At 35.9% G+C, this 16,381-nt stretch overlaps 1 protein-coding gene across 2 annotated transcripts in view; it reads right to left on the bottom strand.

The window, feature by feature from the left end:
- The window catches only part of LOC128681269 (ribosomal protein S6 kinase alpha-5-like), a 72,471-nt gene that overhangs the window by 35,912 nt on the left and 20,178 nt on the right, over positions 1-16,381 (bottom strand). For both annotated transcript variants that reach the window (XM_053765069.2, XM_053765070.2), the window contains exons 3-6: positions 10,840-10,973; positions 9,625-9,709; positions 1,461-1,576; positions 321-509 (exon numbers count right to left, since the gene is read on the bottom strand). In XM_053765069.2, coding sequence (XP_053621044.1) covers positions 321-509; positions 1,461-1,576; positions 9,625-9,709; positions 10,840-10,973 — 524 coding nt within the window. The remainder of the gene's footprint in view (positions 1-320; positions 510-1,460; positions 1,577-9,624; positions 9,710-10,839; positions 10,974-16,381) is intronic.

Below are 16,381 nucleotides of genomic sequence, written 5' to 3' on the forward strand. Positions count from 1 at the left end.
GATGTGATGAATACTATTTTCTATTGAAATTCAAATGTATGCCAAATGTCGCAAACGAGGAGTTCCGATACGATAATATTAAAACGTGTTTATGTATAGTAAAAAAAATACAGTCAGTTAAAATTCAAAGAATAAGAGATAATTTGACCTTGGGAAATACAAAAACTCTTATTTTCGTTCCATAGATAGTCCACAAATCGAATAAATTATTTTTTTATTGGTCCGATAATTATCAGTTAAAAAAGAAACCTGAAATCGAAAGTAAATAACTGACCAGTACCACCGTGAAATTAAAAGAAAAAAAAAACAAATTCACTTACAATATCATGCCCCTGGCTGCCGCTCCGCACGACTTCCGGTGCCATATACTCTATGGTCCCGCAGAAGGAGTACGCCCGACTTTCGCCCCCGCAAAACTCTTTGGATAAACCAAAGTCAGTTAACACGATGTGGCCTTCGGCGTCGAGCAGGATGTTCTCCAATTTGATATCACGGTAGATGATGCCGAGCTGATGGGGGAAAGAGACAACAATTATAACACAGTTCAATGAGAATCATACACTTCGACGGCCTAGCTAAAGGCAAAACAGTCGCCAGCGTTGACAATTCAGCTGTCGCAAAATTTCGAAGGTAATGCCGACAAGTGATAATTTACAAGGTAATTTAGCACCGTATTAAGTAGTAGTTGGCTCGAATTGTATAAAATGTCCGAGTAATGTCAAAATTTGGCGTAAAACGACCATAATGAGTGTACGAGGCGAAAGTGTGAGAACGGTTTGGGAAATAACGTCTCACGTTTCGACTGACCCGCTTTGGATTTTGAAAAGGCAACCAGTGGATATGCTACTGAAATACAAAATCTAGATGAATGATGGTGAAGAAATGCATGTTCTATCTATCATGCATGCAACAACGTAAAAAGTCGTCATTGAAAAATATGGGGTAATTTCTTAACAGTCATAATATGTGTGTCAATTAAATGCCCAGACAATTAAAGAAGCCGAAGACTGAATGAAGAAGAATGTATGAATGAATCGACGATAATTTATTTGCATAGGTAGGCTAGCAAGAGCAACATGACACTATGTAGTCACAATTCCAGTAATAAATCCATCTTATAACTAAACTTTGCCTTCAACGTTTAACCACAATATAAAAGTATCATCTAACATTTTTTCTTGTTGCTTCTGCTGTCGGTGCTCATAGACCGCTTTCCTACTTTTTCTCTTCCTCTTTCTACGGCTTTCCGCATCCTTAATTGACAGACCATTGTCACGCAAATCTTCCTTGACAACATCAAGCCAGCACTTCTTGGGTTTGCCCCTTCTGCCAAGACCAGGCGGATACTGTCATCATCCTAACCTTATCCCACATTATGTGAGGTCGGTACAACAAGTAAGCCTCCTGTATGATGTCTTACATTGGCCAGGGAGATATATCTGTATAAAAGAGTTTCTGACCTTATGTAACTGCTCGAGCGCCAGGATGATCTCGGCGATGTAGATCCGGACCTCGTTCTCATTGAAATGTTCTCGTTGGTACAGATGCGTGAACAGTTCACCGCCCGCGACGTAGTCTGTGGAAGACATGATGATTAGTAAACCGTTTGAGGTGGTGGTGTGGCTAAAATGGCCACATATGCAATGGACCCAGCTTCGAAATTTACTCGTGTCACAGAGATATCAATCTGACTCGTATATGGTAATTTTCAACGACCACTACTTGTTATCGGTGAACAACAAACATCGTCAAGAAACCTGGGCTCATATCATGGTTCATAAATTATCAGAGTCGGTAGATGATTTATCAGCTAATAGAGTGGAGAAGGCAATGGCAGACCATCCCATTAAAATTGTTAAGGGTGAAAGTTTTCTTCCTCCCCGTTAATTTTTCTTAAAAAACAAAGGGATCTTTCTACGTACTAAGAACTACCACTGGAGGCTAATTTGTCATAATATTGTTATTATTACAGTACCCAATTAAACCACTTATTAATAATTTCAACGTTAAAAAAGAAGGAAAAGAAATGCTATGCGGTGAATAGATAAAAATATAAGACAATATTATAAACACGGCAAAATCTATCCAGAACATCTGGCTATTCATAGACCTGATTGAAATCGAAGCCACAATAAAATTCTGATACATCGACACACAGCCTATTTGATGTCGCTCTAGTTACAATTTTCATTTGGGTTACCTGGATACGGCGTGCCGCATGGCTCTGATTTGGGACCGACGTTAATCATTTGCATGTTTATTGCCTAATTTAAGACCAACCACGGTTATAAGTGGTCCTTAAATTGTATTTACTTAATGCCGTGTATTACTATGGGCAGATAATAAAATAGTATTATTAAGCTATTACTATAAGTACATAATTGAATTAAATTGTAATAAAATTATGTTTCAAAGCCTTGTGATTTCTGAGATAATAATAATGATACAAGATATATACAAAATATAATATTAATAAGATCATAAACGTTCTCTTTTTGCGCAAAAAATATGATTTAGAAATGGTTTCCAATGCTTCTATGACTAGTATATTTGATTTCTACTTAATGCAAATTGAAAATAATGTTACAATCTTTGATATTACGAACTCATTTTATTCTATTGATAATTGCTAATATAGTGACGATATTCCAATTAATATTTTTTAACTGATATGAAACAAAACTCGAGCTCAATAAAATCGGTATCACAGATGAAGATTCTAATAAAGAAAAACCAGCTACATCGATAACGTTCAACCAAGGTTACTCGTGCAACCATTATCATTTAATGAGGTGATAACTGACTTACATCTAGTCTGTACTATTCTAGATCTTAATGCTTAAGAACAATTGGACAGTTTTCCTGTGGACTGTAATTTTAACTATTATCGTAAAATGAAAACGACAATCAATTAACTCAAATAACATAGAACGGTGCAGATAACTATCTGTCAATCGATCGAATGTGTTTGATGGATTACTTTGTCTTGATGACACGTGAAAGTGAATTATAATAAGGGAATTACGATATGGGCTCTCTTACGACTGAGTACTTTCCTCAGTCATAAAGCGTCAGAGACCAGAGTCCATATTTTTACCGTTCGCACGGCATCCTCAGATTGTTGGGACGGCTGGTTAGACGTCCTTAAGGATGATATGCGTGCCGATGGTCTGACAAGTAATGACGCCGAAGATTGTGCCAAGAGATGGAGAAAAGTTAGGAAAGCGGACCTTGAGCTCCGTCGCTTTATGGCGGCGGAAGAAACCCGGAAAACGGTCAGATGAGAGAGAAAAATCAACCATAATAGGACTTGAAATCTATGACAGATTTCAAGTTTTGAAAAAAAAAAGAAAAACAATCGTCACTACAGAATTTGCCTTGCCAAAGTGTGAATCACCTTTGTCCGAATCGTACATTCGTTATGTACACAAATTGTATCGTCCGACCATTTAGGTCATAGTAGATATTTCGACCTAGATCTCAATTATGTGACACGAGTCTACTCAAGTTCAATTATATTAAGTGTAATCATTCTATTTTATTTGTTTTATCTACAACATTAATGATTGATTTGGATAAGAAATAAGCAGGAGAAACTTGACAAAATAATGTTGAACTGTAATAAACATTTAAACAGGGCAAGCTAAATAAAACCGTTCAATATATAGGGATAAGTCACAAATATTAGCCCTAAAGTAAGTTCGAGACTTGTGTTATGTGATACTAACCCAAATTATACTATATTTTATTAAGGGTACATAAAAATAAGTATAAAGAAATAAATGTAATGTCCCACTTTCAAGGCAAGGATTCTGCCGTAATCAGAAGTGGGATGGGAGGGAAATTGAAAATTTCGCCGTCTCTATAATCACTAGAGAGAATTAAATTAGGCGCAGGTATAAAAACATCACGCAGCGCAAAACAAAAGTTGCAAGATCTTTTGAAGCGGAGCCACCTTCGGAACTATTAAGGGCTATTATTGTCACAGTTATGTGCGAAACTTCGTTGAATCAAATGAATAATGGATTTGAAACTTCTAAGATTTTAGAGTATAACCTGGAATAACACATAGGGTATCTTTTATCTTTTATCCCCTAGTGTCAAATATTGTAAAGTGCAGAGTAAAGTAAATTAAACTTCTTTTATGATTAAGTCTATCAATTGTTGATTTGTAATATCGGGCATAATTGCAAACAATCGTCGGGCGTTGCCAAACTGGGACCTAGTTCGGTCACCTTGACACACTGCGCGGGCGCAGCCTATTAGAGATGGACGCGAAACGCTGCGAGATTCGAAGGATGTTTTGCTAATTGCTAAATCTCTCTCATTTGAGCTATTTGAACCTGGTTTCCTCCTCAGCCATTGAGCACCTCCATAATTCTTATGGCAATAACTTTACGACCAGCCGCCTGCCTGACGTCAACCCTGTTTGGTAATGCATCATTGCCTATCAGTTGACAAGACATTCATGTCCCTTAGTGATCTCGTACGACATCCATTAGAACATATGGGATGGTATTATTTCTAGGGCGGAACTGTACTATAATCCAAATACAAACTACTATTATTATGAGAAAGAAAGTTATGTTTAACAAGAAAAGCACTAGATGGCGCTGTGCATAAACAAACTTACTTTCGCATTTATAATATTAGTTGGGATTTGTTACTCTATCGTCTACTCTTTCCATAGAAGAAACTATTTGATTCACCTGTAGATTTAAGAGTTACTTCAATAGTCCGTACCAGCTGTCTAGTTTGTGTGTGTGCCTAGTGTTACTTTGTTATCAAAGTGTTTTATACTCATACTATTGCGGGCGGGGCAGCGTGCAACATCTAGTATTCAAAATTATTAAAATAACCTTTGAATAAACATCAAATATATGCTATATAATAATACAAGTAAAGCGTGTCGATTGACAACGTAGTTGCAATTAAGAACTTCCTTTATAAGTCTTTGTTTATTGTTCCGTTATTTATTAACAGCAATTAATTTAAGCAAATTGCAATGTTTCATAAGTCAAAGATAAAAAATTGTTGAAAATTATCTTTGACACAAGCTTTTATTGTTGTCAGACAGATCTTATTACATTCAATGCGTGAGAAAAAATCACGTTAGTTCAGCAAACAAAAAATTAAAGGCCACACGGAAAAAAAAATTAAAATCCCAATCCACCGGGAGATTGTTTAATGAATTACAATTAGCGATGTATAAAAAAATCTAGAGCGGTACATATTTATGAAGAAAAAAACAATTATTTTTTTGTACCTCATTCATTCACCAAACAATCATTTTTTCTCTCTGTATAAAAACAGAATATCTTCAAGCCGATCTATTATAATAGGAAATAACATTTACTTAACACCTAGGTGCTAAACGGCGACCAGTTAGAAACATGTATTACAAGTTGACTATGTATGTACAATACATATACAAGTTTGAATACAATAAGCGGCCTAAATTCAAGAAATGGATACGCGAACACATTTTTTATAAGAAGTTTTCATTCGCCATTTCTTACCAATATTTTGCATACGAATATTAGTATAGAAAAAAAGTCAAAAAAATATTGAAAAATACTCAAACGTAAAAGCAAAAATGCGAAAATTTCCAAAAAGAAATATGGAAATTGAAAAAGAATGAGTGTTAGACAAACAGAAAGAAAAAAATTTCTGCTATCAGAAAAATATTACAATAACTTTATTAAAATTAATAAACTCTTTTTTTATTGCACCTCGTTTGTTGGCAACAAAACGTGTCTAGTTTTGGCAACGTCCAATTACCAGAATGCTTAAGGTCATGCGAATTGCATCACATTTTTTATGGTCAGCAATATTTGCGGGTTAAACGGTATTTTGTGATTGCAAACTTAGATAACTGCTTTTAATCGAATCGAGACGAAATATGATGCGAATGTGTCATGGAATTTTGGACGCAATAATCGTTTTGTGAAAGAAACATTGTACGAAAACGATCTTTGATTCGACTTTTTCAACAGTAAATAAAAAAAAGGCTTGTTAAACAGATCAAAAAAGCCTCGACTATCTATATTCATTTCGCTACAACTTTTGAACGGCTGAACCAATTTTGATAAAACATATCTAAGAATCACCGCGTATAAACTAGCTATCAAATAAAAAAAACGCATCCAAATCGGTTCACCCGTTGATGAGCTACGGTGACACAGAAAGACACACTTAGCGGTCAAACTTATAACACCCCTCTTTTTGCATCGGGGGAAAAAAAGAAAACGTCATTGTCATCTGTCTGTCTTCATTGTAATCGGATTACATCTCAACCTTGACGTTGGCAAAATCATCGTTTTGGCAACGTCAAGGTTAACATGACACTTAAAAAAAATTTCGAAATTATTTTACAAAGAAAACTTGATTATTTTCACGATTATTTTTCAGTTGCGGTTTACAATAGACCGGTTTGGTATAATGTCTAACATATCACTCGTTTTCGGTTACGAGGTTTTATTCTGATTATTCGTAATCTTGATTAAAAGTGATCTTGATTGATGTAATCACAATTTGTACCCATACAGAGCAGAAATGTAACCAATTCTGAACCAGGAGACAATGTTAAGAAATAGGCAAAGTCTTACCATCTCACCGGTCAACTAATAGACCGCGTTTCGGCGCTCTAATACGGGTCAAGGAAAATGTTATTTGCGCAAGCAAATACACGGATTGTTTTGAACCTAATAGACTACATATTTAGGGGCATAATAGCATACACTGGTGTTTTATCTAGCGCCTAATCATTTTGAGATTTTTATGTTAGTAAGACAATTTTATTTACCCATTTCGAATATAGCTTAAGTTTGGTTTTGTTTGCCTGGTTATTGTTTTTTCATATATTGTCATTAGTGACTCTCTCTTGCGTTTGCAACACATCGTTATGCCTTTTGAGATTCAGCGTGGCTTCTTATATGTATTTATTTTTATGCGGCATTGTAGGAGGGAGAAAAGTGTTTATCTGTCCCTATTTTACATCAAAACTAATGATAAATGACAAGTTAAGATAGTTTTCGAGCTGGATACGAAGGCAACAGCCAGTAACATTATAAAGCTTGGTGAATGCGCAAACATAACTAACCCTTTGTTGATTGTGGGTAAAAAATAATACCATATGATAATCATAATCCGCAAATCCCTTATCCGACTCCACATAAAGATGTGGAGTCGGTACAGCATGTCAGTCGCCTCCACTTCTCCCTATCATTTGATGTCAAGACAAGAAAATAAATTTTGCAAGCGCACATCTTTGCAATTTAGATGAATACGCGTCAAATATTGAAGGACTAGCCTATCACAGAATGTGACGACCTTTGACCTTACGAGGGGTAAACGCACGGGTTAGAGTACTTGGATCATTTTGTAACATTAATGGATACAATCCCGCCCCACCATACATACAGCGTGGCTTTATAACATCCAAATCACAATTTGCCGAGTACAAGAAATTAATCCACAATTCCATAAAAAAATGTAGTGAAAAACGAACAAATTTCTACTTTCAATACTAAGTACAGTCAACTGATTCGCCTATCCTAACTAATATTATAAATGCGAAAGTAAGTTTGTTACCTATTCGCGCTCTTGTTTGTTACCTATTCATTCACGCTCTATGTGCTCAAACCAATCTTGAAATTTTGCATACATGCAATTTGAAGTATGGACATAGGGTACCTTTCAGGCCGGCATAATAACTTGTTACCGTGGAAAATTTACGCGGGACAGCTAGCTTTTAATAGAGCGAAAAATATTCGTAATTTTCTTCAAAGTTTTATTTTAAAAACCAAAAAATAACTCTTCGCGTTCTAACAGTTCAGCTCCAAGATTGGAATGAACTCCAAAGGCCCAAGGGTCCGACGACCCCTTAACCTGCGGGGTATTTACCCCGGGCAAGGACCCCGGTGCTCTGACACATTGCCCGGGCGACGGGTCACATTCAGTCTCAGTCGTTATGTAACATCGGTTCGACCTTCAACACTAGTCTTGGCGCAAAATGTCCTTTTCTGACAATGTCCTTTCTCATAATGTCCTTATCTCACAATGTCCTTATCTCACAATGTCCTTTTCTCAAAATGTCCTTTTTAAAGATATCATTTTCTTAAAATGTCCTTTTCTCAAAATGTCAAAGGCTTCAGAATTGAAGAACAGGTACGCGCTAGTAACTATTTTGTTTGAATGTTTTTCACACATCAATGTTTATCGCGACTGTTCATATACCTACACCTAACCACAGAGTACTACTGAATTAGCTCGTATTACCGCCGCATAGAGTTCCATGCTGGGTAACTTGACATGCAGCTACATTTTGGGCTAAAATTTGCCCGCATTTTTTGTCGCTGTTTTGTGTTAAGTGTCCAGAAAAAAAAAACAAATGCAGTCTACATGTCAAGTTACCTTGGATGGAACGTAATAGTTGCTAATTTGCAATTATTTTGGTTGATGTGACTGTACATATATATAGGTGAAATCAATATTAATGTTAATAGAAATTTTCTCGAATATGCGTAATATTGAATATCCCAACAGGCCAACACAGCTTGTTGTGTTCTATCAAAAACAACATGTTTACCGAATCAAGATCCAAATAAAGTTGTTTACATTGCATATTGTTCAATTAGTGACATTTCTATAAATACTTCGGGTCGCCACCAGAAAGAAATCACATGGCGAAGAAAAAAAAAAACTTTTCGTGGAAATTATCATAACGTTCGAGCGTTCATTTGTTTTTGACTAAGTTTCGATCACGGAGTACGTAGGTAATAGAGGTTGCTACTGGTTTTTTAACCTCAGACGCAAAAAGAGGTGTTTTATAAGTTTGACCGTTTGACTATCTGTGTATGTGACCCCGTAGCTCATCAACGAGTGAACCGATAGGGGATGCAGTTTTTTTTTTATTTGATAGTTATTTTTTATGCCGTTCAAAAGTTGTAGTGAAATGAATATTGAACTTCGGGTTTTTTTTTATTTGTCAAACAAATAAATTACTTGAAGTCGTTAATTTATGTTTGTTGTCAAGATATATGTGTAAACAAGTGGGTTATACGGGGCAGTTGTATGCAGTGCAGACTTAATATATTTGATGCTGATGATATTCCCCCACTTCGTAAAACAGAAATCGCACAGTCAAAACTTTGGTTACTTCGTATGACCGCAGATGTCAAATTCTTCAAAATTCACAGCATATAGCTAAAAATACGGCATAGCATACTACGTTTAACCTTAAAAAACCTCAAAATATATGCTTACATGTCATTTTTGTGACTTATGCATTAAGCTTTAAAAAATCATATATTTTGAAATTGTATTCGTAAACTAGTGCAACACATCAATTTACTCAATTAGGTTGTTTAAAATTCTCCATTTTATTATTATCATCGACCTTTTATCACAAGTGTAAGACTTTACAACCCATACAAGGGTTGGACCAAATAAGTGAACCCCAACTGAAGACCGAAAAGACATACATTTTATGCCAGCTACATACATGTTCTATATTATAGTTTGAGACATACACGAAAGTCTATATATCAAAAGGAAAGTGCAGTGTACACTGTCACTTTCATTTTCAGTTAAACAAGACAGACAAAATTAGACTCCACTTACCTAAAATAAGGTGCAATTTCGCGTCAGTCTGGAAGGCGTAATGTAGAGTGACCAGAAATGGACACGCCCGCACCGCCTCCAGTACCTGTTGGGGAATTTTTCTTGTTTATTTTTTTTTTTCTATAAACAATGTTTTTTTTTTACCAAAGAGGGAAGGAAAAATATTTCACTTGATATCTTAACTAATATTATAAATGCGAAAGTCAGTTTGTTAGGGGGAAGCCGCGGGCAACAGCTAGTTTTATATAAATATTAGAGAGATATGACACTAAAAATAACGCATGTTATTTTTCTTTTTCAGATTTAATCTAATTCGACTCATCGGCATTGCTAGCGATTAAGAAAAATTAAGCAATATAGTCCTTTAAAAAATTAAAGGTTTACTTCTTATGAGTAAATCTTGACATTTCCAATACAAAGTTGAAAATTTCCACACTGGTAGCCTAAGTCGATGGCCCTAACACGCATCCTTGGGGAACACCTGCGCTCTCCATCGTAGAAACAGGACTCAAGGTCTCGATTTGATCTTTTTAAATTATCTTGAGGGATTAAAACTAGTATAGTCGCAAGTAATATTTAAATACATCTGACATAATGTATGTCAATCAAGTTATGCGAAGAAATTTGCTACGTTGCATTGTCAAATGCATTCGACAAATTCTCAATGTTATATAAATATTGATCTTAATGATCTATACACAAAAACGAATTGTAAATAAAATAAGTATTTATTCTACATGATTTTCATAATAATATCTTCGCAAACACGAAACACGTGGCGATTGAATAAAAATGTAAACATATTTTTTCCTTTGTATTGGTTGTTGTTATTTAAGAGGTCAGAGCACAGAATCGAATAGCTCCAAACCCAATAGCACCCAGGTATTCCCACTTAGAACGTTTTTCATTAAACAGTCCAACTTAGCGCACTAACGCTAACATAACATATTTTATTTATTATCGCAATATAAAAAAGAAAACGAAAATAGCGACTATAAATATTATTAAAAATCTGTGATTACTACTACTTACTAATAAAATCTTTTATCTAATGTGACATAATTTGTCAAGACCACTTTCTTATAATTTGCTAAGAAATACAAGGCATCGATAAAAATGAGATGCTGGCGCTAGTGTGCGTGTATTAAGCCCCTTAAAATAAATAATTAATAAGCATTATATTTGTTCCAGTAATGTTGGCATCCCTAACTTTACCTGTCTTTCTGTCCTCGTGTGCTCTGCAGTCTTCAACTTTTGCACTATAGATGCTTTCTTCAACACCTTCATAGCGTACAATTTCCCTTCGTCGACGCCGCATCTCTTTCTCACGAGAAACACCTTCCCGTAAGCTGTAACAATGAAACAAAACATTTTTATAATCTATATTTTACGTATATGTTACCGTAACGTGACAATGCAATTTGCAAAAACACCTTTAGTTTGCGATCTTTTCGGGAGATTTCAAATTTTTGAGAAATATTAATATAGAAGGAATTTATCTTTCTATCTGATACACAGACAATGACTTGGTCGGTAACATTAAAGGAATCGTTTGTCATTGCCTTCACATATAAGATAATACAATAGCAACCAGTTGGCAGGTCCTTCATCGGAACCAAGTGGTGCCACGATGTAAACTACTATGCCTAAATCAGATTGGTAAACAAACATGAGTTTGCACGAGTGAAATTCGAACCTGAAGACTTTCGGTTCACAGGTAAGATATCTTAACTATTGGGCTTCCCTTGGCAATAGCCAATATGACAATAAATATGTTGTTAACATAAGAATTCCTAAAACGCATATCAGTAAATAATAAAGCGTGCCCAGCTTAAATTTGATGTGTTTAATGCCTCAGTGCCTAGTTGGCGTCTTTACGACAAATCAATCAAATGTTACTTTTTGTACTTGATGCTCAGAGTGTTCCTTGCTGTAGGACTACGGAACCCTAATATAATATCTAAATGTGTGCCAAGTTCAACAGTCAGTCCTGAAATTTATTTATAGTGGCACAGAATATTTGATAGTAACTTAAAATACCTTACGGGGTTGACAGAGCCAAGACTTGCGAACGTTTAGCTGTATGTATGGCTTGTTTGCTGGTGGAATTGAGATTAAATAGTGACAGGTTGAAAGCCAATCACCAATTTTAATATTATACCATATTTAATATAAATAATTCTTCTTATTGACCAAGACTGAAGCAGTTGGCGCATTCTATTTTTAGTTTTCATTTTGCTTCCGAACCGGCATGGAAGAGCTGCATTAGAGCACCACAAACACGCAAAAACTGCATTCAAAACTTCTCTAGAGTCATTCTTATTGTCATTTTCATATTACAATAAAAAATTAACGTTTAGACACAAATAGGCAACCTCGGAAGTGGCTCAGCTATTTATACTATGCTTAACATCTCGTGTTTATTGTGTAACCGAGCGATAAGGACGCTGAAGGTCGATGCGGAGATATCGTATTGAATTTGTTGTTTTATTGTTAGTTAACCAATCGTGTATAATAACTTAGTTGATTAATATTACACTAGATCCGCGGTTAACAACTTGTTTAGCTGTTACCCGCCGAAATATATGTTTGACCCCAGGTTATTAACTGTATCTATTTAAAATATCAACAAAATCGGCACAGCGGTTTAGCGGTGAAAGCGTGACAGACAACTATTTTAAATTATTATTTGTCACTTTCTTGAAATAAAGATTATTAATTATTATGTATAATAGGCACTTCTTCAAAATGTTGTGTTTTCAGACCTCAGATTTCAGGGTGACACAGTCGAAAAGCAACAAGATGTGTGTATCGGCCGTGCATGACTGTAGATAAGAATGAAAAAATTTTGTTCTGATTATCAAAATTCAGCAGTGGTCGTTCCTTGTAGGCGTATAATTTATATAGTTTTTACCCGAGCAAAGATAAGACGGGCGAGAGAATATGACGTGAAAAAGTGCCGGTGGATGTCTTGTAGTTGAACAAAAGCTATGAACTTGACCCTTTTTCAGCTCTATACAAAATTTAACCAAGGAAATAAACGACAACATTAACTGTCGCTGTACTAACGAGTAGGTTGGAAAAAAGTTCGTTTGCCCTTGGTAATTGTTCTATAGACATTGTATAGCAGGTAAGTAGGCATTGTTGCAAGGAAACGAATCTATTTTTATTGCACCTATGTACGGTGAGCATAACAATCAAAGGATCCATTGAAATATCGTCGTTATTACGAGCCACATAGTGATCAATGCGGTAACTCGATTTGAAATCGACTGTATCGATAGCACTCGATAGTTAACAATGCTCACATTCACGATTTTTGCAAGATTGCAATCTTGATATTATATAAGATTTTTGTTTTATTGTAGGAAACATAATTCCTTTCATTCTTTATTATTTATAGTAGGTTTCATTGGTGCCGCCCACTAGCTGGATGACGCTACTTGCGAAAGATTGCAGGGTATGCGGCGATTGATCAAAAGTTCTGACCTCCCTTGCCTAATTTTTCTTGCCTGTGGCGCCGTGATAGCGACGAGGTTGCAATGAATTTTGGTAGGTTGATGTGCTGGTGACTGTAACTTGAAAGAGGCCTATGTCCGGCAGTGGACTGCAATATAGGCAAGATTGGTGTCAGATTTTATTGTATCATATCATTCTGACATCACATCATTTTCAGGGTCACTAATGCTGTATCAGGGTTCTAGTCGCCAGCGTAAGCATATGACGGGTGATAGGTCCTCACAATCAAGATACCATTTCACCCAGTTTCTCACAAATTAAATCTATACTCTATTCAACATGGAGTGATACAAAATATAAACAAAAAAAAAAGAGAAATAAACTAGAAAAATTTAAGTAAGCGACATGACTCCATAAAACAACAATTAAAAAAATTAACATTAATAGAAACTAAAGAGAAATAATGATTCTTTTGTTCAAGGTTTGTTTACCTTTTGTCTCAGTCCAAATTGAATAGGTTATAGCGAAAGCAATCTTATGAAATTTTATTTAAACATAATTTATATAAAACTATCAAGTATATACCCCACTATAAGTGCTCGTTACAAACATTTAATCACAGTATGTAATACATATTGAACACTTCAACTTTGTATATGCCAATCGTTTCGCTTTCACTTCCAAAATGTTAAATCGTACATACGATTATGATAAAGCCAAAGTTCAAAATGTATGATTAAAGTTCAAAAATAACCAATTTGCATATTTATTTAAATGCCATTTAACTCACGGGCCAGACAGAGAAACCATATTGGGTAAATCAATTATATAAATCCACATTATTCAATTTAATAATTACAAATGCGAAAGTCTGTCTGTTACGTTTTCACAACTAAGCCGCTGGGCTGATATTGATGAAATTGGAATAATAGATATACCCCAAACATAGGCTATCGAAGCGGAGCTGCGGACAACAGCTAAATGTGAAAGTGTGTTTGTATGTCCGTCTTTCACGTTAAAACGGAGTATTGGATTGAGGTGATTTTTGGCGTGGGTACCTCCACAGTTAGCTTGTGTTGTTAGCAAATAAGAATCACGTTAAAACGTGGACACAAAATGAGTAACTTTTTTTGCGTAAAATAGAACATTCACGCTTTATCACAACGAAGTAACGCAAGAGTTGAACGATCTGAATTGTTTTATATCGAAATCCACGTTACGTTGCACGGAACGTCCTTTTGGTAGGACGGTCGTTGACCCTCATTTGTTTATGAGTACGTCTAGAAGATCATTAACGTATTTATAAACAGTTTTGAGGTATCTCTCTCTCTCTCTCTCTCTTATAAAAAGCGCTTTGACGGTTTCATTCTCAGCCGAGCGATCTAGGGTCCACTTTCCTATTGTTGTACTCAACTGCGTTGCGTTTGTATACCAATCTGACTCATATATAGTAGTTTTCATAGACTATCACACACTTCCAGTAAAGGAAAACATCGTGAGGAAACCTGCACTACCTGCCACTAGACGGCGGTAAGTATCGTAAAAAGTCATGTGAGATGCATTTAGGCGACTTGAATAAAATCTGACACCAGTGTTAGCAACACTCGATATATGATGATGTCGACTCAACTTCGGTTCGGCAATTCGGCATCCCTAGTAGTGGGACCATTATCACGCATATCATCCTTGACGACATCAAGTCAGCACTTAGGGTTTTGCCCCTTCTACCAGGGCCAGGCGAGAGCGGCAAAGCCAGACATTCGTACGACGTAATTTGCTTACATCACCGATACAATCACCGTGCCAAACAGGCATGCGGCCCACCTGATAGTAAGTGGTCACCATCGCCTATGGACAGCGTGCAATACCACACGCGTCATCGACAAAGTATTTGCGTTAGGCAATCCAAAACAAGGACCGAATCTTCTAGATAGGTAGTGGACTAATAACACCAAATTTTTACGTACAGTTCATTGAACACAGAACAATGGTTTTGTATCAACAATAGATTTAATAGACACGTATTTGAGGTTAGGAGAATTGGCACATCATTGCGCACAATCATTTTGAATTTGTTATCACAAAATGGCTGCGATAAGGGTTGGCTCAGAGACTATTTATTTTATTCTTTTTCTTTATGTGCCTATTCATTACTAAACGTTGGGCGTTAGCTCCTTAAATTTTGTTTCATCCAGAGCCTGTCTAAATATGTAATTGAGATTATTTGTATTGCAAAAAAAGCTTAGGTAGGTATGTAAATAAATAAATTGGGAATGAAAAATGCTCTTAGGACAATAGTAAATAATGGCAATAGCCGTTAAATAAGTAGCTGACTTGTAACGCCCTGCATGCCTTACCACCTGCACACTGCAGGACCTACATGACGCCACAGATAATGTCCTATCAGAGCGTCGTATCGCGTCCACACAAATTTAGCTAAGTCGACACGCTGAGAAACAAGAATTAGCTTATTGAGAACTGCACATTGGAGCTGTTAAATTAAATTACAGCAGTTAAACCGGAACTTACTAAACTTATATTTTCTTCATTTATTTAAGACTTCCTATAGTTTAGCTGCTCCATTATGACTCTCCTTCCAGATCTTCGATCTCATCGATAAACATATAAACACCTATCAACTTTTTTAGGGTGTCATACCTCAAAATGTGAAAAACGGTCGCGTTACAGGACGCCTCGTTGTCAGTCTGTGTGTAAGTATGGCAAGAACCTTTTACTCAAGGTCAGTATGCCAAGAACCTTATTCTCAAAATGGCGTAAATGAATGTACTTCAAACATATCAAATACAAAGAAAAATTGACTTGGTGGCAAAATTGACAGCTTTTCTATAATGTAATTTAAAAAAAAAAAAGCAAACTAATTGTTTAGAATCCTCTAATAGCTGTCGCTAAATGTCAAATTGATTACGAACATAAAGTAACACTTCCTAAAAACCATAAAACTAACGACGCACCTACGAAATCATACAAAATTCATAGGACGCGGGGTAAACGTCCCTATAGTTGAACATCTGCCCGTTGGTTGACATAAAAAATGGCCACCTGGCCGACGACTGAGCACAATGTGACCTCTCGTTGCTCGGGGAGCACCGTTTTAAGGTGGATTATTTTGTTGGCATGTGGTCTGTCCGTCACTGCAACTAGAACTTTTTTTTTGTAGCGTTACAGTTATTGATTTATTTTCGATCATGAGAAATTAATGATAGCATTTAATGTAAATCATATATAACAATTTGCAGTAGAAAAGAGCTAAATCGATTAGATCTCGCCCGGGAGTTTT

The sequence above is a fragment of the Plodia interpunctella genome, chromosome 26 (genome assembly GCF_027563975.2).
Source record: "Plodia interpunctella isolate USDA-ARS_2022_Savannah chromosome 26, ilPloInte3.2, whole genome shotgun sequence".
NCBI lineage: Eukaryota > Metazoa > Arthropoda > Insecta > Lepidoptera > Pyralidae > Plodia > Plodia interpunctella.